The 25,506-nt window shown below is 38.7% G+C and overlaps 3 protein-coding genes and 1 non-coding gene across 4 annotated transcripts; 1 reads left to right on the top strand and 3 right to left on the bottom strand.

The window, feature by feature from the left end:
* Nucleotides 1-1,447: 1,447 nt before the first annotated feature.
* Nucleotides 1,448-2,821, bottom strand: LOC147560418 (aspartic proteinase CDR1-like). Its single transcript, XM_086659278.1, has one exon. The coding sequence runs from the start codon at nt 2,819-2,821 to the stop codon at nt 1,448-1,450; it is 1,374 nt and encodes a 457-aa protein (XP_086515404.1).
* A 1,508-nt stretch (nt 2,822-4,329) lies between these two features.
* LOC147560417 (subtilisin-like protease SBT4.4) lies at nt 4,330-7,389 on the bottom strand. The gene is made up of 9 exons (XM_086659277.1): nt 7,295-7,389; nt 7,033-7,124; nt 6,684-6,930; nt 5,976-6,474; nt 5,783-5,877; nt 5,488-5,700; nt 5,279-5,390; nt 4,971-5,184; nt 4,330-4,883 (listed from the first exon to the last, which is right to left on the bottom strand). The coding sequence occupies exons 1-9, from the start codon at nt 7,372-7,374 to the stop codon at nt 4,330-4,332; spliced, it is 2,106 nt and encodes a 701-aa protein (XP_086515403.1). The 5' UTR covers nt 7,375-7,389.
* A 13,413-nt stretch (nt 7,390-20,802) lies between these two features.
* TRNAK-CUU (transfer RNA lysine (anticodon CUU)) lies at nt 20,803-20,875 on the bottom strand. Its single transcript has one exon. It is a non-coding gene; the product is annotated as a tRNA-Lys (tRNA).
* A 1,298-nt stretch (nt 20,876-22,173) lies between these two features.
* LOC147560415 (uncharacterized) lies at nt 22,174-23,573 on the top strand. Its single transcript, XM_086659276.1, has 2 exons — nt 22,174-23,248; nt 23,539-23,573. The coding sequence occupies exons 1-2, from the start codon at nt 22,174-22,176 to the stop codon at nt 23,571-23,573; spliced, it is 1,110 nt and encodes a 369-aa protein (XP_086515402.1).
* Nucleotides 23,574-25,506: the final 1,933 nt, after the last annotated feature.

The following is a 25,506-nucleotide window of genomic DNA, read 5'->3' as shown; positions in this document are numbered from 1 at the left end:
AGAATAGCCAAATTTTCATAAGAAGCGGCTCCACTTCCACACTCATATAGGTGAGTCCATCAAGGGTGTCCTGTTCCCCCCACTTGGTATACCTAAGCTATAGATCTCATCCGCCACATTGAACATGTACACTTTATTTGTCATAGGGGTGGATAGGAGTTTTCTCCGTTGAGTTTTCATAATCTATCATCTACAATTTAGTTGTCCTATTGAACCAAAGTAATGGGATCTCCAATTCCAGAGTTGGGTGTCCGTCATAGATGATTTACTCTGATATAGGCTTTATCCCCATCCCCTCGACGTTACATTTACAACATCTCTCGGTAATCCTTTCGTCAAAGGATCTGTCAGGTTTTCCTTAGATCTCACAAAATTTATGGAAATTACTCCATTAGCCAACAATTGCTTAATCGAGTTATGCCTTCGGCGAATATGTCTAGACTTTCCGTAGTGAATTTGTTTGAAGGAATGGAACCTTAAGGCGAGAATCCTCATGAAGATAAATAAGACCTCTTGCTATCCCACCTTATTAGGAGTGTACTTATCAACAAGACCTCATGGGTTGTGAATTATCTTTAAGGATTACATTGTACTAAACCATATACCTTAAGAAACTAGTCTGTGTTATTTGAGAATTTAGTAGAAGAAGACCCATTAAAAATAGCTTCTCTCACAAGATCATTCATTAACCCACCTAATACCTTGAGAATTTATAGAGAAATATGGTTGATTTGAATATCTCAACATACATTCATCATACCATATTATTGCTTTCTTAGAGTTTGGACATCTATAATATTGTGTGATCTCTTTTGATGCTATTTCAACATGTTCTTGACATTTTTCTTCTGTAATGTCACCTCTACACTGAAATGACCCGTAAACGGTATCTGGGCCTCGACCGGCTATGGCTTTTCGATACCCATTCTTGATAATTGTCTTGTTGTTTGATGTAGATAGAGAAGGAAGTTTATGAGATTGGTTTGATATGTACTGTTAGAAGTGTAATTAGCTCCATAACATGTATGATGATTGTAGATGGGCTGTTAGCTCCATAACATGTGTAATCTTGATCTCCTTCACAAGATATAACCAAATCCTGATTTCAAATCGAAGGGATTAAATATGGGCTTCCGATGTGTAATCAATTGGTAGACCTCATTATTGTTTTCTTCTTAAAGTTAGGGTTTTTGACAAGTTTATTCATTTGGAACCATCATTTATGTTAGTTAGGTTAAGTACTATTACTCTGCTTTCACTAGTTTTATTAGGTAAAAAATGTACTACCAATTTCTTGCATGTTTGAAGTTTAAGAGTAGGGATAGAAGGAATGGAACTCTGATTTCATTATTAGTTTATTTGATTAAAAACTTATACGACACGTCGCGAAGACGACAATGTCATTACATCATTAATTACTATATAAAAGATGACTCGAGAGAGATCACTAGGGATGGGAATGACAATCCTCCGGAGCCCACGAAAGTCTTTGTGCTCCTAAATCATACTGGAACCGGATATCCACCTGCTGAAGTGTGCCAATAATGGTGAAGTCATTGCTCTTGCTAGGAAGAATAAAAAGGCAGTAATAGCCTTCCGTACCATCATACTTAAACACAGTATCTGACTTCATTATTAGATCAGCTTCTTCTTCGAAATGGAACGTAACACTCGGGACTTCGGCAGCATAATCTCGAGGTATCTTGAAACATAAATCTATATCATGAAGCCCCGGAATCGGTGTGAGCTTATCACCGAAATGCTCTACTATAGCACTCTTGAAAACTTTGTAAGGTTCCTCAGCAATGGTTGTAAAAGCATATCCGGAATCTATGAAGCACCCTCCATGTCCATCTTCTCCCATATCGAAAGTACCCGGAGGGAAGTTCAATCTCCGGTTACCAACACTAATGTCCAAAAGCTTCAGTCCGTACAAGTCTGGCTCAGAGATCAAGGTTATAAATGGAGTCGATTGAACACTGCCTTGAAACCTAACATTGTCACCGAATGTTAGGTAACTACGAGCGTCTTCGTGTTTCATTTCATCTACTAGACAGTAAGAGAATTTCTCTGTTTCATCTCTCATTTGAGATATCAATGACACAATACCTCTGCTCATACCCAGAATACCATCTATATCTCCTTCAAATCCGAGACCACTACTTGCTGTAGTACAGCCAAATATTGTATTCAGTAAGGATTCATCCTTATCTGTGGAACTAAGTGTTTCTGTACCGAGGTAACCTAAAGAGTATCCCTCTAAATACTGAATGTTGTATTTGCATTCTCCGTTGTCGCATGTGTATTTCGGTTTTTTACAGTAAGGGTGGTCACATGGAAGAGTTCTGAAAGTTTTTGATTTAGGTGGATCGAGAGTTGGCGTTCCAAATTGAGGAAAACAGTTTGGCTCACAAGCTTTACATTGGGTCCAAATTAGGTCGCTACCGGTGTCTAGTACCAAATAGTAGGGATCAGAAGGTCCGAACTTTAGTTGGACTAAGTACAGAAAACTGCTGGCACTATTAGCAACTGGAGGTTGAATGAGATCATGAGGATGAACAATGGGTACCGTTTGGTTTTTGGTTAACGATGAATAATTTGTAGCTTTAGAATTCAAATATAGAGCCCGGGATTCGGAGAAGAAAACGAGGCGCTTGACTTTTTCGGGGTAAGTGAGGTTACCAGGGTAGAGAGGAGATTCTGGGGAGTCTCTGTGAATGAGTTTTAAGGTAAAACTTTTTGTGGGTATTGAAGCATAGGAGAGAAAGCATAGGAGAAGAAAATAAAACTTTGCTGCTAATGAAGAAGAAACGGATGCCATTTTTTAGTTGTGGTATTCATAATGAAGAAACTGATGCCATATTTATAGTGGATGAAATGAATAGTACAATTCTTAGTGGATCGAAAAAACTAATAATTTGATCGACTTAGTCAATTGAGAAATTTTGTAACAGAAGACTTGCTACATCTAGCAATTATTCTTAGTGGATTGACAAAAAAAGATGGATGGTTACTTCCTGGAAGCTTCATTTTAGTATTCTCAACCTATTCATGCTAATTCTTCAATTAGAAGAAACCCAATTGAAGATAATTTTGCAACAGAATATTTGCTACATCTAGCAATATTCTTAGTGGGATTGACAAAAATATGGATGGATGGATGGTTATGTCAATAACGTGTCTAGGTACGTAGTATTTTTTCGTAAACCAAAAAAAAAAAATGAAATCATTCACATATGATTGTTGTTGTGCATCCCACGGTGCTTGATATTCCGAAAACCTATTATGTTCCAGCCTTCCAGTCACTTTAGACCTGTTAAAACTGATCTGGTATGAGAATAATGAAATCAGCTTTGACTTCAAACATGTTCGTAAACCAAAAAAAAAAAAAAAAATGATTGTTGTTGTGCAACGCACGGGGGACTAGACATCTAACAGTGCTTTATATGCCGAAAACCTATTAAAACTGATCTAGTATCATACGTAGATTTTTGTTAAGATTATTAATAAAAAGAAAAGTTCGCTCCAGACAGAAATGGGTCCAAAATCATAGGTGGTGAAATTACATTACTACCGAATGTGACAAATTCAAATATTGTTGTAATCGGAGTTAATTAGCTACTTGTGTCAGAAATTTTTGTAGAGAAAAAGAATAGGGCAGAAATAATGCTACTAAACACATTTCGACGGCAGATATTCTTAGTGGGATTGACAAATTTTGTAACAGAATACTTGCTACATCTAGCAATATTCTTAGTGGGATTGACAAAAAGATGGATGGATGGTTACTTCCTGAATGATTCAATAATTCTTAGTGGGAATCTTCAGAGAGAAACTTATGTCAATATTGAGTCTTGGTACGTAGTTTTTGTCCTAACACATTGTATATCAAGAGAACCATTTTACCTAATTATATGTAATTAGAGTATCTCAGTGGATGAAATCAGCTTTGACTTCAAACATGTTTGTAAACCAAAAAAAAGAAAAAGAAATGAAATCATTCACATATGATTGTTGTTGTGCATCGCACGGGGAACTAGACATCTAAAAAGAAACACGTAGATTTTTGTTAAGATTACTAATACAAAGAAAAGTTTGCTCCAGACAGAAATGGGTCCAAAATCATGGGTGGTGAAAATACATTACTACCCAATGTGACAATCTTCACATTCCGTAGAGATAAGATGTTGTAAGCGGAGATAATTAGCTACTTAGTGTCAGAAACTTTTGTAGAGATAAAAGAATAGGACAAAGTATATTGTTTATTATTCAACAGAAATGATCTACGACAAGCTTTTGCCACGCTGAGTTGGTACAATCTAATTTTTACTAATTGCTTGGTTGTGAAGAAATAAACTGTGAATAGATGACAATAGGACTTCTCACACTGTGAACCCCATCCGACCATTCCAGTACCGAAGAGGATGTAACATCTGGACCTAATTCTTTTCCAACGACAGTCACAATAAAAGACTTTTTCTCGTTCAAAGAGTTGAATGACAAAACACTAGGGTTCACTGTCACCTTAACCCTCTCATCTGAATATCTGATCGTCGCATTATATGTTGAACTAGCTAAACCAACATTTGTTACAGTCCTTGTAAAGTTCAAGTTGACTGCCTCATTTGCTTCAACATGAGCACCCAACGAGGGATAGTTGAGATCCCTTGGCGTTCCTCTGGCACCAGTACTTTCGGGACAAGTACTATTTGTTATGAGTATAACTTTGGCTTTGTCATAACCAAGATCACATAGCATTTTGACATAGTCTTCTGGAAGTGTTTCATAAACAAGACCAGGATTAACAGCTTTCACAGGATCAATGTGACCAGCACCATAAGCAAATTCACCTTCTTCATTGTTGGTCCTATTCATTGGCCAAGCTAAAAAAATCAAACAATAGTGAGTAAATATAGACTTCAAGTACCCCACTCATACGAAAGAGGAGGACTTCAATTGATTATACATACCAGTAGTCATAAGAGCAGATTTAATTGCAGAAGGAGACCATTCAGGATGAAAAGTTTTGACGTAAGCTGCTGCTCCCGTTGCATGAGGACACGACATTGACGTCCCGGATAATATATTGTACTTTACCTTTCTTTCATCTCCTTCTACATCCGATGGATTCGCGGAAGGTGAAAACCCAGCCAAAATGTCAACACCAGGGGCAGTTATATCTGGCTGTGGTTAGATTAATTTAATCGTTAAACAAAAATGAAAAAGACAACATTCGATGATACTACATATGTATATATGTGCGTGACGAAATACTTACCTTGATAATATCAGGTAAGTGGACATTCGGCCCACGAGAAGAGAAAGAAACAACTACAGGAGCTTTCGAATCTTTTATAGACTCACTTTTCAAAATAGTTCCTACAGGGTTTCTGCAATCAGTGGAGAAAAGAGATAACATAGAAATTAGATGGCCTTCTTTTTGTATTATACATTCATATTCACTTTATCGAATTCAAATGGACTTACTTGTCGGATTGAATATAAGACTTAACATCTACACCACTTTCGTTCCCTAAAAGAGTTGCTGGTAGAGGATAAACCCAAGAAAAATCGCGTTCGTTAGAAATCATGATTGTTCCTAAAGCTTTGTCGAGAGCTTGTTGACCTTTGCTTTCCTTATCACATACAACAATCTTCCCCTGCACTAAGTTTCTGTCTACACAGCCGAATTCACAACTCCTGGATTTTCTCAGTAGTATTTAAAATTAACATAAAATTCTGTTTTATAAATAAAACCAAATTCTTTAGTAAAATAAATTACCGAGCAGCTGCGGCACCACACTTGCTCGAAACTTCTGCCCCATATACAAGTGAAAATTTAGTTCCATTCAAGGTGAAAGAATTAACCCCGGTACCCTAGCCACCACATATGAGCAATTAAATTGAACATTCTTTGTTAACCTAATAGTATTTAAGTAGAATTTCACATATAACTAATAGAAGTTGAGGCTTACCACGACTGTCTTCCCATTTCCTAGCACTACCTTGTCGATTATCCGACGATCTGTACTACTTGCTGCTACACTTAACAACCAAGGTGCAGCACTGCTTACACTTTGTGGTTTTGGACCATCATTACCAGCTGACTGTGACGTGAGAATGCCACTCTTTATGGCATGGAAAGAACCAATGGCAATTGGGTCCACGTCAAAGCCAGTCGACTTAGATAACCCTACAGAGATTGAAATAATGTTGACACCGTCGGCAATTGCATCATCGAACCCAGCTAAGATTTGGGCAGCTGGGCACCTTTTTCTGTAACAGACCTTGTAAACAGCAACTCTTGCTGAGGGTACTGCACCCCTTGCATTTCCCTTGGCCAACTCAAAGAAGCTTGCATCTTTTACGACAGCACCGGCTGCAATTGATGCAGTATGTGTACCATGTCCTACTAGGTCCTTAGCGGATCCCATGCGAAGTTTCTCGGAATAAATTCTTGCACCAATGAGCTTGCTGAAAGTTAATTGAAACAAAATCATTAAGCTATAATTAATTGATTTATACCTAGGGAAACATTACTTGTTTTTACTCGTAGTCTTATTAAAGCGCCAGCCAGCCAGCCGGGTGGACCAAATATTGACTAAAACCCTAAGTGAATGTAGAAAATGTCTAATATTGTAGACTAACGTAGAGCAAGTAGACAAGGGTGTAAAGATAATTACTTGTTGCAGGTGAAATTTGTACCACCTTCACAGACACCCTTCCATTTCTTAGGCGGTGGACCAAATCCATCATCTTTGAAACTCTCCAACTCTGGCCAGATTCCAGTATCTAGTATACCTACAATTGTGTCGCTTTCGACAGTAGGATTACGTTTCACAGTCTCTGATAATCCCATAAAATCCCATGATCTCGTTGTATGAAGTTGAAGCATTCGGTTTGGGAAAATAGACACAATGCCTTCCTTGCCTAGAAAGACAAATATTTACTATTATTATTAACCAGAAATGAAACTTAATCTTCTCCTCTAGCTATATATATATATTAGGTTAATTAGGAGGAATAAGTTACCAGAAAGTTTTTGAACTTCTTGTTCTGTGAGCTTTGCTGCAAATCCATTGAAACTCCTTTTATAACTTCGGACAATAGCATCTTCCACCGAGCTATACAATTATTAGTATACAAAACAATCATATCAAGGCCACCAAAATTAGTCTTGTTTTTTTTTTTTTCTGATAGAAAGTCTAATATTGACGAAATGATGTCTCATAATATAACCGATCGACTGAAAAAATCCTCACTTATTTCTAGCCTTAACTAATAAAGTACGTACCTTCCCTCGAGAACTTCTTCAAGAATACTATTGTGGTGAGATGTTGGAGAGTATTCCCTACTAGCTGGAAGGGCACCCATGTACACAATATATACCTTCCTTTCATCAGTAATAGCAGCATCACAAACAATGGTTATAATAGACACAACTAAGAACATAATGAAACTCTTAGAGAATAAAAGAGATGGGCTTAAACAGTTAGACCCCATTCTTGATTCTATATAATGAAATGGATGATGGGGGTATTTGTGTTTATATACTGATTGTGCTAGATATAATCTTATGTCTATAGAAACTTGAGGCAGATTTATACTATTTTAATTAATATTCCTAAACTAGATTATTTTGTGAATAGAATATTATCTTTTATAATTTGTTTCTCTAAAATAAGAACTTTGAGATATGCAAGATATTGTACTATTTGATTGAGAAGGAGATATTTTTTCCACTTTTTAGTTTCTATACTTCACCAATAAAAATACAAAAAAATAATAATCAAGGCTCTTACTAATATGATTTGAAGATTCCTCAACAAAATATATATATATATATGATTTGAAGAATTTTTATAAAGGGCAAAATGTTGTCAAACTAATATGTAGGGAACTATTCCAGTTTTATAAGTATAGAAATGTGATAATGCGTCAAAGAATGTAGTCGTAAGAGCGAAGGATCATCTCAGAAGATCAAAGAGAAACAGGGATTCTTTTAGAACATTAAATATGAATTAAGGACTGAAGAGAGAAGTGTTGGTAAGTGTTAGTTTATATAGGCACTCTTTGTGCTTGTATATATGACTCACTCGTGGGCAATGTAATTAGAAGTTAGTTAAGAACATATTAGTTTGTTAAGAGTTAGGTGATCCGTTCATAACTAACTTCACTTTCTCTCTCTAGCTTTTCTCTCTCTCTAAACCTCTCGACTGTGTAATTTCTATAAATAGAAGTATTGTAATGATCTAATCTTCAAGAAAGTAATAAAAATCTTCTTCTGGCTTTCATGGTATTGGAGCCCTGGTGTTTTTTTTTTAAATCATCGAATTCATGAAAACCCAAATTAGGACTAAAATCAAGCAAGACATTGAATTCAAAATTGAAACTTTTATTATCAACGAATCAGAGATACAATTTTTGACACAGAAAAGAGTTGAAGATTTGTCATCAAGGAATCAAAGAGTTAATCTTTTCACCTGTGGAGAATTCAGGAGCAATTCTCCATCCTCAAACACAAAATATAAACCCTAATTCAGGTCAGTATTCTCACAATGCTAATATTACTAGTCTTCTTTCGGCTAGATTGGATGGTTCTAATTTCTTGGTTTGGAAAGATCAAATTGAAAATGCCCTAATTGGGAATGATCTAATTTGCTACATAGATGACACATATACTGAACCCTCTCAACTTATTGTTCTTGATGGAAGAGATGTGGTTAATCCAACCTATCTTCAATGGCCATTAAAGGCACCATTACTCATTCAATAGCTTCAGATATCTTAGGATGGAAAACAGCTAGAGACATTTGAACCTATCTTGAATTAATATATCTTCAAGAATTTGAAGCTAAGAAATCTTCTTTGAAAAAAAGCTTCAAACAATAAAGAAAGGGTCTGCTTCAATCTCGAATACCTAAGCAAGGTAAAGAATCTGGCTGATTCTCTTGTGCAGTAAATGACCGAGTTAGTGATTCTGAATTGTCTAGGATAGTACTTCATGGTCTTGGTAAAGAATACTCCCAGTTTGTCATTACTATCCAAAATAGAGAAGGTTTGAACTTTGCTAAACCGAGGAGTTGACTTATTGACCATGAACATTGGTTAAAAAAGATGATGATAATGAGGCCTATTTTGTGAAGAGATTTCCAAATAATTAAGGGTATGGCAAATCATCATTTTCAAGTCAAAGACTATTAAACCAAAATCAAGTTCTTGATTCTGGTTCAAGATTTCAACAAAAACAAAACTCTCCTCAAGTCAGAAACAATTTCTTTGACTACACTACTGTTCCTTGTGTCATTTGCTATAAATGGGGCCACACATCCAGACAATGTCGAATGAGCTTTAAAGACTTCTCAGACCCATCTTCCTCTTCTACCAAACCTCCACGTAGAAACTTTGCACATTTTCACTTGAAAGAATTAGAAGAAGAGGAGGAAGATGGGGATAAATTTGTAGAATCCCAAGATGTAGAAGAAGAGCAAGCTCATTTTGGAGCTTTGATAGGAAACCATAAGACTAGGGGTGTACACGAGCCGAGCTCTTAACGAGCTGCTCGAGCTCGGCTCGACTATTGCTCGTGCTCGACTCGAATATTAACGAGCCCGAGCTTAACACGAGCTCAAAATCAAGCTCGTTTACATAAACGAGCCGAGCTTGAACATTCTTTAGTGTATCACGAGCTACTCGTCAACAACTCGGTTAACATACTCTTATAATAGTATAGTACATAATTACGTATTAGTATTGAAACTTGTACATGAAATATCAACCATTAAAAAATTATCGGAATATGAATCATTAATCATTATTATTGTATGTGACAAATGATCATTGAAGTATTTTGATGATTTAGAAAGTTTTAATTTGAAGTATTTTGATAATTGAGTTTAAAACAATGCGAGCTCGAGTTCGAGCTCGAGCTCTTTCAAACTTATACGAACCGAGCTTGAACAAGTGGACAATTACTCGAACGAGCTCGAGCTCGACAGTCAAATACACGAACGGAGCTTGAACATCTTACTACTCGGCTCGACTCGACTCGACTCGAGTACACCCCTACACAAGACTACATCTTTATCTACTGAACAGATAAATTTGACTTGTGTCAGTGCCAAACATGATAAATGGATAGTTGACACAGGAGCTACAAGTCAGATGACACACTCAAAGACAAACCTTCATGCTAGTACTCCCTATAATGGTGAAAATGGAGTTATGATTGGTAATGGCCATTGTTTAGATATTAACAATACTGGAAAAGCTACTGTGCTAGGTGGTGAACACTCTTTTCAGCTTAAAAAGGTACTATATGTTCCAACTATTCAAAAGAACCTGCTGTCTATTTCAAAATTCACCAAGGAGAATTTTTGAAGTGTTGAATTCCTACCTTGGGGTTTTCTTATCAGAGACCTATGGTCTAAAGAGGTTCTTGCAGATGAACCTATGACCACCAACTTATACAATATTGACTTCAGTATGAGCATATATCCTGGTTTAAAAGAGGAAAATTTTGAAGAAACATACGCTGCTACTGCTCCAGTTAAGGTTTGGCATAATAGACTTGGGCATCCCTCAAAAGAAATTATTCTAACTTTAGAAAGGGATTAGAAAGTTCAACTTTCATCAAAGGAGTTGAATAACATTTGCTCTTTGATGCACCCGAAAAGGTTGCACACCCAAGCGGAGGTATCAAGTAGTAATCCGACAACGCCGGGATCGATCCAAGGATAGGAAGGTAATTTGGATATCGAAAGGGTCTCGTTCAAAGGTTCAAGTATCACAACTAACTTAGACTAAGGCGGAAAAGAACTATGATAACTGGGGGGGTTTTAATTGAATAAGCAATAAAGAAAACAAACAAAACTAATTAAACGATAAAAGTAAACGGGCGAGAGAGATTCGAGAGAAGATTCGGAGGAACAAGAGTCGGGGAACAACAAATAAGAGAGGTGTCGAAGTCCGAGAATCCAATTTGGTGAACCTACAACTATGTACGGTCCAATCGAATGGATTGATGTAAATCTAGTCTCGATTCCTAAGGTGGACGTTCATAAGCACTACGTATATCCAGAGATAATACTTAGTCAAACAAACTTCCTAAACGATTAAAACCGAATCATCGAAAATGTCGTCTAGTCGCCTAACTATGTGAAGTGCATGACAAAACACATGAAAAACGATTGAAACAAGTAACCGAAATAAGAGAACATCAATTTATTATCAAACACATTAAATTATCACATACATAATCACAAATTCATCGCATTTCATCTCATAATCGACACACTAAAGTAAGCTAAACATGGTGAATGAACAATAAATGAAAGGAAAATGATGAGAGAATCCCCCTTTTTCGATGTGGTTCGAGGCTCGGTTCGTCGGAAAATTTGAGTAGTTAAGGTTCAGCCGATCCCCCCTTAGCAAATTTCTGGATTTCCCCTTAACAGAGCATAATGGGTGTCCCTGAGCAAAAATCAGATCTCCCCATAGCGACCACCATCATCTTCTCCATTTATCACAAACCACCATTAAAGCTTCACCAAGCTTTTTCTCTCTAATCAATTTTAACCCACACACCAAATCAAACACATGGGAAGCAACATCATGACATGGGAAGCAACATCATGACATGGGAAGCAAAACCCCTAAGGTTTCCACTCAAGAAAATGGTCGGAAGTTCTTGAGAAATCCGGCTAGAAGATGATGAAATCCGGCCAAGAAAATGGTGGTCCGGCCAAATCTCAAGCATCCCTAGCCACAGCCGCGCGTCCCGTGCATGATCTTGAAGTCCCGAGCTGCTGGAAGCTACTATCCACGACGTCCCTGTTAGAAAGGTTGTGAGTCTTAGACACTCAATTAAAACTAAAGTCGAATATCGAATAACACGAAGATGAACAACTTTGTAGGTAGATTTACACTTAGAGATGAATTACTTACAACTTCTTCTCTCTAAATAAGGAGATAACAATTATGAAACAACCTCTCTCTTATTCTGGGAGATATATTATCAACTCTCTCTTTACTTAAGGAAAGACAAGTATTTAGAAGAAACTAAACTCTCTTTCTAATACTAACTCACTTTCTCTTCACTTGACTTGCTTATGAGATGGAATGGATGGGATGATTTTGAATTGAAGTTCTTCATATCCTTTTATAGTGTTGGAGGAGAAACATGGTGTGAACACCTCAACAAATGAGGTGTCTCACCAACTCATGGTATCCTCTTGATAAATTGCCACCTCAAATGGTAAGAGACTTATCACCAAGGTGAGATGTCTCATTTACAATAGGTGGTTCATGTTGTTTGACACCTCACATAGCAGTTGACACCAAGAGCTTGGTTGATGCCACCTAAAGCTTCAAACAAAGTAGCTTTACACCTCATCACCATTTTCAACATTCTCCCACTTAAAGTTACTTTTGTTTGTAACTTCTCCATCCTATCTACTTTGCTCTTATGCTGCTCACGTTTTCTGCTAGGCCGATGGAGGATCGACACCATATAATGTGACTCCCCGTGCTCTAACTAGCACGACCACACCCCGACAATCTACAGAAGAGCCGAAAATTCGGCAGCACCTCCTCTGTAAATCGAACCGGTCGTACCTGTAACCTGTCATGGCTCAACCAACATAAAGAAACAAACCCAAAAACAAGCGGAAGCAAACCACCATGACGTCTACACAAGTCTGCAACTAGCGAACTATATACACCACCTTGCATAGGTTCAAAAACATTCTATATACAACCTATGTATTAGGTATATACATATATATATATTGTGTGAGTGTGGAAAATACAAAATATATGTAAAGCTGCCCAAAATCCCAAAAGATCAAAAAGCATGCCGACGTGCAGCCTATCCTTAGCAATCCATTACTAAGAGAGGTATCTATAACCACTGCCACACGCCACAAAAGCACTAGCACCTGCAACTAACACACTGGTAGGGGGTCAGTACTCACCGACATGAGTAAACTGGTAGAGGAGTCCAAAAGCAAACGACGATAAAACCCTTTTTCGCAAGAAAAACATGCACAATACATATATATATCAACCCTACTCTAACATACAACAACACCCATGGTATGCTCCTCAATCAACAGAGAGTTACCCAGAGAACTCTATAGTACTTTGGCTAGTATAGTCCCATACCGGCACTAACCAAGGTACTCAAGTTCTCTCGAGAAAGTGACTTGCCCCTAGGTAGGTAAGCCCCTCTCCCACTAGGCGACTCCGCAGTCATTGAAAAGCCCACCTCGTGATAAATATATACGCCTAGTTTAGCTAGATACGTTTTTGATCACCGAGTTCGAATAAGAGAGCCGTCCCCCACTTACCATGGAAGGACCTGAACCTCATTCTCTTCGGTACCCTAGCATGCAACTATTTTATCTGGTTTTGGAAAATTGTTTAGTCTCTCGAAAGTAGAAGTGATATTCTTTTCTTGTGAAAACATCATTCACCCGCATTCTCAGTCGATTCGGAACTCGCCCGTTATGCCCTCAACTGAGATAGGCTTTTTAAAACATTATTTATCTTGTCACACAGAAGTGGCACACAACACAGAGTCATATCATAACGTGCAGAGGGATCCCAATCGCTAAACCAGTCGGGCGGTCCGAGGTGTGCAGCCTCTGAGCCCCGAGGGTAAGAACAAACAGGCGTACAGTCCAATCGAGCGGTCAAGGGTAGCAAATCCCTGAGCCTCGAGAGTCCAACCTAAACGAGAATCTCGGCCAGCTAGTGGAGCACTACAACTGCCAAGATCCTCATGACTCGTCTCAGTCCACTTCACCAATCACATATAACATACGAACTCTTTATGTTTGTAAAACATCGATTATCAAAATTCATTTCATAGAAGGCAGTTGTAAGATGTAACCATCACATTAGGAAGAAAGGTTCCGACACCAATTTCATAAAAATCAAAGACTAAAATCATGCAGATATGATCTCCTACTCTATTCATAGTGATGCATGCGTATCTCATAGTTCTAGTATGATTCTATATGTATCATATATATATATAAAAGAAATACGAGGGCTCCCCTACCTAGTGGTGCCAAGCTCCGCCCTGGGATACGACGTCTCGAGTAGTATCACGCTTCTCGCGAGTCGGCTCTCCCTTTGACAAGGAAGGACAAGAACAACTTAGATTCTTCTACAAGAATCATGAGAATATAAGATAAAAACCACGAAAAGAAAACAAGAATACATAAACAAACGTGTCAGAGTTCGACTCATCTTGCACTCTCTCGACTTCGGGTGACAAACTACCAACCACTTACTCTAATAATCCTAAACCCAATCCTTAGCAATACTTCCTATTACTCTTAAGTTCCTTAATTTACCCGTTTTATATCCAAGTATTCCTAGTTTGCTTAACTTAATGCGAAGCCGATGAAATGCACATACTATCTCAAATCCTTTCGTTAAGTCTACTTGTCGGGCGTTACTCGTTCCATCACTTATACGGTTGGAAAAATATTCCCATCCCCAAACCTTTAGGCCTTAGCATCTCTAACCATTTCCAAGCGAATAACCTCAAAACGAATAAAATAACCGCAGCAGTGCGTCAATCTTTCCCTAATGCGCACTGTTCACTCTAACAACCATAACTCCCTCATCCGAACTCGAAAATATTACCACCATACCATTCTGGAATCGTATCGAAATGAGCTACAAGTTTGTAGAAGACTATAAAAGCTTTCGAACTACTGATATTGTGCTACCCACTGCTGATGCATACGATACTCAAGACATCTCTATCTTCTTTGCTTCACTGCTAGGACGCATACTTGAAGATAAATTGAAATTAATAAGAAGAGGGGTAGAGATTGACTTACTATCTTGTATATTGAAGCGTCGCAAGATTTTCTTCAAGTAATTTTCTTGAGAAAGCTAAATCTTCCTATTACTTCTGTCTCGGTGAATTTGCATCCCTAGAATCTTGTTTGCTGGTCCCAAGTCCTTCATTTCAAATCCCCTAGCCATTTGAGCCTTCAAATTTCTAATACGATCTTTGTTGGGGCCTGCAACCAACATGTCGTCTACATACAACAGCAAAATTATAAAATCGCCATTACCAAATCTCTTGTTGTAAGTACAAGGATCTGCATTAAGTCTGTTGTATCCTAGGCTCGTAATGAAAGAATGAAATCTCTTATGCCAACATCTCGGAGCCTGTTTGAGACCGTATAGAGATTTGTTCAACCTGCAAACCAAGTTCTCTTTTTCTTCAAAACCTTCTGGTTGGAGCATATAAATTTCTTCTTCAAGTTCTCCATGAAGAAATGCAGTTTTCACATCTAACTCCTCCAAGTACAAGTCATATGTAGCACACATCGCCAGGACTACCCGAACTGTTGTAAGTCGTACAACAGGTGATAATATCTCGTTGAAGTCGATACCCTCTTTCTGAGCAAACCCTTTTACTACTAATCTAGCACGATACCGCTCTACTTGGTCATTGCTATCTCGTTTGATCTTGAAGACCCATTTGTTTCCGATAGCTTTTCTTCCTTGTGGTAGATGAACAAGATCCCATGTATTATTTTTATGGAGAGTTTCTATTTCTTCTTGCATTGGCGCCATCCAGAAGCTTCTTGACCTTTTATAGCCTCATGATAAGTTGAAGGTTCTCCATCTTCCGTTAGCAGACAGTATGCAATATTCCCTTCCATAAAATAATCTGAGTGCCAAGTTGGTTATCTCCGCTCCCGAGTTGACTGTCGAATTAGTGGAGTTTCAGTCTCATCTTTTTCTTGTTCTTCGTGCTCTAGTTCCGCTTGAGAAGAATTTTGATCTTCTTGTTCATTTCTAACATGAACTGTACTTTGTCTTCTGTACTTTGTCCTTGTGGGCAGTGGGATCCCTAGGCGGTACCCCTTCACACCATCAACATACCCTAAGAAAAAACATCTTCTAGATTTCGAATTTAGCTTTGATGTTTCTTGGGTGTTGTACATCACGTACACTAGACTTCCAAACATATGTAAGCGAGAATAATCAGTTGGTTTACCTGTCCACATTTGCATTGGCGTCTTTAGATCAATTGCGGTTGATGGAGACCGATTGATCACATAGCACGCGGTCTTGACTGCTTCTGCCCAAAAGGATTTGGCCATTCTTGCAGCTCTCAACATTGCTCTTGTTCTTTCTAACAAGGTTCTGTTCATCCGCTCTGCTACTCCATATTGTTGTGGAGTGTACGCCACTGTGAACTGCCTTTTGATGCCTTCTTCTTGATTGGCATCATTTGCGCTTTGGAAATTTTGAAAACTGGAAATTCATCTGCCTTCCTCTTGATTGGAAACACCCAACATCTCTTGGAGTAATCATCAATTAAAGATACAAAGTATCTTGCACCTCCTAGGGATATAACCGGTGATTGCCATACATCAGAGTGAACAAGTTCTAAGATAGTTTTGCTTCTAGCATTTGAACTACTGAACTTCAATCTGTGCTGATTACTAGTAACACAATGCTCACAAAATGGTAAGGAAACATTTTTGAGCCCTGGAAGAAGGTTTTGTTTGACGAGAATCTTCATACCTTGTTCTGATATGTGACCGAGTTTTTTGTGCCAAAGATTTGTTGACTCTTCTATCGAACTTGTTGATGTAACTGAAACTTTTCCCTCTTGTTGTGTTTCTCCTTAAAGCATGTACATATTAGCAGCTATCTTTTCCGCTTTCATGATCACAAGCGCGCCTTTGATCACCTTCATTGTCCCACCTTCAATATGGGTTTTACACCCGAGACTATCTAATTGTCCTAAAGGCAATAGATTTTTCTTCAAACCTTTAACATGTCGTACCTCCTAGATAGTGCGAACGGTACCATCATACATCTTCAGTTTGATGCTCCCAATACCAGCAATCTCCACAACATGATCATCTCCCATGTACACAGATCCTCCAGAGGTGGGTCGTATTGATGGAACCATTCTCTCTGAGGGGTCATATGCCATGCGGCTCCTGAATCCATTAGCCAAACTTCAGAAAAAATTCTTCTGCCTTCATGAACTGTTGTTGCCTCGCTGTATAAAATTTTTCCTTCATCTGAGGTACTTGCTACACAACCCTGAGCGTTTGACAACTCAGGACTTTTTCCTTCTTTCTTCTTGAGATTCCAACACTCCCTTTTGTAATGCCCTCTCTTTCCACAATAGTGACACTTCACATTCTTCTTACTCCTTGATTTTGATCTACTTTGCTTCTGACTCCCACTTGAGCCACGTTCCATTGATCGTCCTCTCATCATTGTCAAAGCTTCAACATGTTGTGAGCTTTCTTGTCTATCTTCTTTGTTTTTGCGCCAATTTTCTTCTTCAAGTATTGCAGCAACAATATCATCAAAGGACAGAACTTCTATATTGGTGGTAATATTGATGATGAGTTGATCATATGAATCTGGTAGACTCTGAAGTATCATTTCCCCACGTTCAACCGTGTCCATGTTATGCCCTATTGATGTAAGTTGAGAGAATAAAGTATTAAGGGTGTTGATGTGGTTTGTTACCGTTGTTGACTCCATCATTCTAAGAGTGTAGAGTCTTCTCTTCAAGAAGATTTTGTTGTGTTGTGATTTGGTTTCGTACAACTTTGTTAAAGTATCCCATATTTCTTTTGCTGATGTCTTCTCAGCTACACTTGATAATACTCCATCAGCTAGTGCTAGGTGTAGATTTGCAATAGCATTGCCATCTATCTCGTTCCACTTAGTGTCATCAAGCATATCAACCCGCCTATCTTCAATTGCCGCCAGAAAGTTATCTTTTTTGAAAATTGCCTTCATCTTCAGTTTCCATAATGAGAAATTATTCCCATTGAATTTTTCTATATCGTACTTTGCCGCCATTATTTTGGTGTCTTCTTTCACTAACCAAACCGACAAGAACTGGGCTCTGATACCACTGTTAGAAAGGTTGTGAGTCTCAGACACTCAATTGCAACTAAAGTCGAATATCGAATAACACGAAGATGAACAACTTTGTAGATAGATTTACACTTAGAGATGAATTACTTACAACTTCTTCTCTCTAAATAAGGAGATAACAATTATGAACAACCTCTCTCTTATTCTAGGAGATATACTATCAACTCTCTCTTTACCAAAGGAAAGACAAGTATTTAGAAGAAACTAAACTCTCTTTCTAATACTAACTCACTTTCTCTTCACTTGGCTTGCTTATGAGATGGAATGGATGGAATGAGAATGAGATGATTTTGAATTGAAGTTCTTCATCTCCTTTTATAGTGTTGGAGGAGAAACATGGTGTGGACACCTCAACAAATGAGGTGTCTCACCAACTCATGGTGTCCTCTTGATAAATTGCCACCTCAAATGGTAAGAGACTTATCACCAAGGTGAGATCTCTCATTTATAATAGGTGGTTCATGTTGTTTGACACCTCACATAGTAGTTGACACCAAGAGCTTGGTTGATGCCACCTAAAGCTTCAAACAAAGTAGCTTTACACCTCATCACCATTTTCAACAGTCCCGAGCAGCACTCGTTCGAGCAGCTGCTGTCCGTGTTGCTTCAGCCCGTGCCGTGACTGCTGCTCCTTTCCAACCCGTGAAAGCTGCTGTGCCGTCCCGAGCTATGCGCGCGTCCTGTGGCCAAATCCCGAGCTGCTCGTGTCGGAGAAGCTGCTGCTCGTGCTGGAGCAGCTGCTGTTCGGCCGTTCTCTGTCCTTCTTGTGCCAAGCCAAAGCCTTGGCCGGCCTTGTGTGGCCGGCCAAGCTTGGCCGGCTCTCTTCTACCCTTCTTCTCTCTCAAACCAAGCTTCAAGCTCCCAAGAACAAAACCCTAGAACCCTTCTAGCCTCTTTTTTTTTTCTCTCTAACTTGGTTCTTTGATGAAGAAGAAGATGATGAAAAGTTGCCCTTTACTACTAAAACCCTAGGTCAAGACTTTGACTTTGACTCAGACTTGACTTGGATCCATAAAGAGAGGGTGTCAATAAAATCTCTACACCTTCCTTCTTCTTTGGGTTCTTGAACTTGAGCTTAGATGTTGGGCTTTGAATTAGAGACCAAGGGAGTGCCTTCATCTAGTCTCTACAATTGGAACCAAAGAGGGGTGCCTTCAAGGAAAGACCTTGGCTTATATCTTTCACAACTTCCTCGTCCGAACTCAGGATTGACTTCCGTTTTCACTGTTGGACTCGCCATTGACTCTACTTGTTGTTTGACTTCTGATTTTGACCAAAATGACCAAAATACCCCTGGTTCTCTTTTCTTCTCTTTTGCGGCATGAGATGAAAATGTTATAATTTGCTGTTTTTATTCCGAATCACACGCCAAACCCCAAATAAACTACCTAGCAATAAAAACACATAAATAATTAGAAATAAAACCCGAAAAGAACTAACTCATCAAAGTTAAGTGACCTAAATGTAGCATTTTCACGCCACATCACTCTTCATGTCAATTAGGAAAAGTTAGAAACTCCTTTTTCGTTCATCAACAAGTATCTCTTCTGAACCACTCTAATTGATTCACTGTGACATATGGGGACCAACCCCTGTCACAACTAAGTCAGGTATCAAATATTACATCATATTCATGGATGACTTTAGTAGATTTTTTTAGATTTACCCTATGAAAAAAGATCAGACAACGTGCAATGCTTTCAACACTTTCAAAGACACTATAAAAGGTTGATGTCTCCCCGTAAAGAGTTTCCAAAGTGATGGAGCATTAAAACTAGCTAAAGGAGATTTTCAAGCTCACTTAAGCAAATGTAGTATTCTTTTTAGAAGTTCCTGTCACTACACTCCAAAACAAAATGGTAGGGCAGAAAGAAAGAATAAACATACTACCTCTTTGAGCAATACCTTGTTATTTCAAGCTTCCACGCCCAAACAATTTTGGTACCATGCTTATTCTACTCCCACCTACCTCAGCAACATGACACCAAGTAAGGTGTTATCCTATAAGACTCCTTATGAAGTTTTGTTTCATAAAAGTCCACATTATGATATGATTAAATTCTTTGGCTCATTATGTTATCTTTATCTTGGTGATACTAAGAGTGATAAGCTAAGTCCAAAATAAGTCAAGTGTGTTTTCATTGGCTATAGTCAAATTCATAAAGGATATAGGTGGTTGGACTTAGTGTCTCACAAGGAATATGTCTCTAGGCATGTAATATTTGATGAATCTTCATTTCCCTTTGCTGAGGATAGAAATTTGTCTGCATCACTAGTACAAGAGCCCACTACTTCCGGCACCATTATCTCTAGTACAAGAGCCCACTACTCCCCACACCATTAGTACAAATTCTTACTTTACTTCCTACTAAGGAGACAGTTGCGACGAGTTTCTTGTCAAAGAGATGGAAATTTGTACGGATTGAACTTTCTATTGTAGACCTAGATTTTATCAACTAAACTCGTTAGAGTGCTTTTGGCTCTGATGTAATAAAGAATTTCTAAGAAGAGAAAAATGATAGAATGACTTGTGTATTTTATCTATTACAATAAAAACTATTTATAATGTTGGGAAACAAAATCCTTACAAAAATACAATATAGCTAAGGTATATTTGTTCTAATAATATATATATTTCTCTAGTTATATATATTATTATAATTCTCTAGCATAAATTTATATACACATATATAAAACTAGACATAATAATATATGTATATATTTATTTCTCTAATATTTGGATATCCATACATAAATAAATATATATTCATATTTTGATTATTATGATTGCTACTTATCTTGATACGGCACTACGTTATTATGGTACCTACATCATCATAAAAATCATGACGCCCACCGTGGGGCTCGAACCCACGACCACAAGGTTAAGAGCCTTCCGCTCTACCAACTGAGCTAGACGGGCTAGTCGGTTTACTTATTACTCAGTTACTCTTTGTCATCTACGAAAAAGGTGTGTCAAGCAAAGCCCATATATGGTTGAAGGATGCTACACCCTCGTGCATACTTCCGTTGGTGACAAAGAAGAGAGGGTTTCACCTAAAACTCACAAATGATCGGACACAAAGACAAAGCGAAACATGTCTCGTCTATCAGACTTGCTGCTCCCGAGTCTAACCCAGTAGCCCTAACTATTCGATGAGCCCCAATGAGTTGTTATCCAATGAGCTTGATAGTTTTGGTGGGATTAGTCTGAAAATTAGTACTTCTATTTTGTCAAGTGTCCACCAAAACCTGCCTTTTAATTCACGTAAGCTAAGAGCTTGGGTGCTCGAGTCAGGCAATGTCAATGAAGAAAGTACACTCAGCGAGTCTCCTCGACCTGTACCCATTCCTAGACCCACATCTCGATGGCGCTCGACCTACTCCCACTCCTAGACCCACATCTCGGTGGTTACCACTTACCATCAACTCGTTCAAAGAAAAAAGAGATGGAATGGCTCAGTAAACAAAACCTCCCAATTTGGGTTACAATTTCACCTTTACAGTTGCTTTGAGGTTCAAGATTCCAGTTTCCTATAATGAACTACAATTAAGTTAACCATTTTCGGCCTCTTCCTTCACCATTCCTCCTTAATAAAACTAGAAAAGGCTAACACCTTTTCAATCATCAAAGAAGCCTACCATTTTCGACAAACGAGAGAGAGATAAGTTGTAAGATAAATTATGAAGACCAGCCTGGATGGTGGCTCAACAGACTATCATCTTTGATAATAAATGTACAATTATTATCTAAACTTGGAGGGCTCCTAAGTTTCGAACCTGAGACCTCGAGACAACTATTGAGCTGTAAACTCTTGCCTATATCGTGGGTTATGAACATAACACCTACCTATAAATACTCGAAAGTGATTGTTTAAGGTATTACGGTTTATATTCGACCCACTTGGATTCCATCACACCCGGCCGAAACACACACACAACCCACATGGACTCGGTCAATAACAACTTCGATTTACTTAGATTGTATTTTATCTCTTTGTAACTATATATATATATATCAAGATGTAACAACTAAAAATATAATATAGAATTCAATTCAAATTGATTTCCCTCTCTCTATCTCTTATACCTCTCTGTCTCTCGGTCTCTCTTCTTCTTCTTCCTGTTTTCACACTTGATAAACCGATAGGTTTATCAAGCATCTCATCCTCTTCGATTATTCATATGGTATTAGAGCAACAACAATTTTTTTTTTAAGCAATGACTTCTTCACACAACTCGGGCATTGAGGTTCCACCAACATCATCACCTTCACCATTGTTTGATGTTCATCACTCCGATTCTCCGACGACCATTTTGATCACTCCATTGTTGTCGGGTGATAACTATCCTTCATGGTCTCGAGCCATGAAGACTCTTCGAGCCAAAGACAAGTTCGCCTTTGTCGATGGTTCGCTACCTCGACCAACTAATCCGAGTGAGTTACACTCTTGGAATCGTTGCAATGACTTGGTCACAAGTTGGCTCCTTAATTCGGTTAATCCGGATATACGTCAATCCATCTTATATGATGAGAATGCTGCTGAGATTTGGAGTAACTTGCATGAAAGGTTTCATCAAACAAATGCACCGAAGATTTTCCAACTAAAACGTGCAATCGCTTGCTTAAAACAGGATGGTTCCGACGTTTCCGCGTACTTTACTCGTCTTAAGTCCATCCAAGATGAGCTCAACTCTCTGATTTCTATTGAACCATGCATTTGTGGCCACGGTAAGTTTCTCTTTGAACGTTATAATCAAGACCGATCGATGGAGTTCCTCCAAGGTCTTCATGATCGATTTTCATCGATTCGTAGTCAGATATTACTTATGGAACCTTTCCCATCGTTGCTTCGCATTCATAGCTTGGTAAAGCAAGAAGAGGTTCAACAAAACCTCTCGACTGATTCGTCTATGAATAACGAAGGTGCTATTCTTATGGTTCCAAATACTAATCGTAATTTTTTTACTCGGAACGATCGTCCTGATCAACCCGATAAACAAAGAACCAAGAGGCCAAGACCGTTTTGTGACCACTGCCGTATGCATGGACACTTGGTCTCCACATGCTACAAGCTCCATGGTTACCCACCTCGTTCAAGATCAAGCACCATCACTGCTGCTGTCCAAACCGATCAACACTCGAATAGGGTGCCTCTAGCGACATCCATGTCAACCGAACAGTACACCAACCTTTGTAATATGCTGACCCAGCAGCGTTCTTCTGAAGGCACCCCCACTATAGCCACCACATCAGTCCCTACGAATGGAAAGGACAACTCAATGACACTCACAGGTAACCTATCTATCCCTTGGATCATTGACTCCGGTGCTTCAAGGAACATTTGTTCCGACCTTTCTCTTTTCTCTACTTATCATCGGGCACCACCCGATTTTTATGTCCGTTTACCGGATGATTCACGAATCAAAGTATATAATATTGGTACGGTTTATTTTTCTAACAATTTTTATCTTCATGACGTACTTCATATTCCGTCGTTTAAGTTTCACTTAATTTCGGTTACTCAAACTTCTAAATCGCTTTCTTGCGATATAACTTTCAACTCTTTTTCCTGTGTCTTTCAGGACCCAGTGACGAGAAAGACGATTGGACGTGGTGATCCTAAAGATGGCCTTTACTATTTTCGCACGGAGCCTAGAATTTTTCTTTCCGCAATTTCTAGATGTAATTCCGTTTCTAGTTTATGGCATTTTAGATTAGGTCATCCAAGTATTTCCCGTTTCAAGTATCTAGCAAAGAACATTTCATGTATTCCTTTGAATTTAATTAATAAATCTCCGTGCGATATATGTCCTTTATCGAAACAAACTAGATTACCTTTTCCGATTAGCTCTTCTATCACTACAAGACCTTTTGAATTGTTACATGCCGACTTATGGGGGCCGTTTGCAATTCCCTCCTTGTCGGGTAGTCGATTTTTTCTTACTCTAGTTGATGACTTTTCGCGTTGTACGTGGGTTTTTCTACTCGTTTCTAAATCGGATACAAAGAAATATCTATCTAATTTTATAAAATATATAAAAACCCAATTCGAAACGTCCCTCAAAACCTTCCGTTCCGATAATGGAACGGAGTTTTTAAACAAAGATATTCAAGAATTGTTTGACTCTAATGGAATCATACACCAAAAATCTTGCCCGTACACACCACAACAAAATGGTGTGGCCGAGAGAAAGCATCGTCACATTTTGGAAGTTGCTAGATCACTTCGCCTCCAAGCACATCTTCCTCTTGAATTTTGGGGTGAATGTGTCTTGACCGCGGTTTATATTATTAACAAATTACCTACCCCACTTCTTCGTGGTGCTTCTCCACACGAAAAACTATTAGGAACACCACCATCCCTCACTCATCTTCGAGTCTTTGGGTGTTTATGTTACGCTCGCAATCATTCTCCCAAAAACAAATTGGAACCGAGGTCAATACCCGGTATTTTTATTGGTTATCCCCATGGTCAAAAGGGATATAAAATTTATTGTCTATCCACTAAGAAAATTATTATATCCCGTGACGTCATTTTTCGTGAAGATCGCTTTCCGATGTCTACTCTTTCCACTTCCCGGCCGAATTCATCCTTAAGTCTTCCGTTTATAAACATTCACGATGATGGATCTTTTCAATCCAACACCCGGCTACTATCATCAACACAACCTCCTGTTCTGACCGAAGGTGCCTCTATACTTCGGCAGAACCACTCCCATGAGGGTGCCCCTATACACGGTCAGGAAGCCCAGACACCCTCCACATCGGCTGCAGACACCTCTGCCACTGATGCTTACGAGTCTGTAGGCACTCCTCGTGGTTCACCAGGTACGTGTTGTTTTTCCCTTACAGGCACCCCTTCTATTCACACAGAACCTCAAACAAACTTGGGCACGACTAAGCCCACTAATGACGTTCCTTCTGTCAGCAACCCCGGCTTCATCGAGATGTCTACTGACACTCCAGCCGACAGTCCCACCTCTTTGGACATTCCCCGTCCTCAACGTTCCAAACGTCGACCGACTCACCTTAATGATTACATATGTAATGCTTTACCATCGATTGACTCGACTTCTTCCATCACCTATCCTCTAACGAATTACATTTCTTATAATTCGTTGTCTACTAATCATCGTCATTTTATTGCTTCAGTCCTATCTCACACAGAGCCTCGGTCTTATTCTCAAGCTATGACATCTCCTCAATGGCAAGAAGCCATGGCTAAAGAAATTAAGGCTTTAGAATCTAACAAAACATGGAATCTTGTTGAACTTCCACAAGGCAAACGACCCATTGGTTGCAAATGGGTCTACAAAATCAAACACCGTTCCGATGGTTCTATAGAACGATACAAGGCTCGCTTAGTTGCGAAAGGGTATACCCAAATTGAAGGTTTAGACTATACGGACACTTTTGCTCCCGTTGCAAAATTAGTCACGGTTCGAGCTCTCCTTTCTATTGCCGCCGTAAAGGGATGGTCCCTTCATCAATTAGACGTCAATAATGCCTTTCTCCAAGGTGATCTTGATGAAGAGGTATTTATGAAACTA

Source organism: Eschscholzia californica, unplaced genomic scaffold, assembly GCF_041429995.1.
Source record: "Eschscholzia californica isolate CP2 unplaced genomic scaffold, dmEscCali1.0.p SCAF_2, whole genome shotgun sequence".
Classification (NCBI taxonomy): domain Eukaryota; kingdom Viridiplantae; phylum Streptophyta; class Magnoliopsida; order Ranunculales; family Papaveraceae; genus Eschscholzia; species Eschscholzia californica.
The sequence above is the reverse complement of the archived record's forward strand: the minus strand, read 5'-3'. Positions and strand labels throughout refer to the sequence as shown.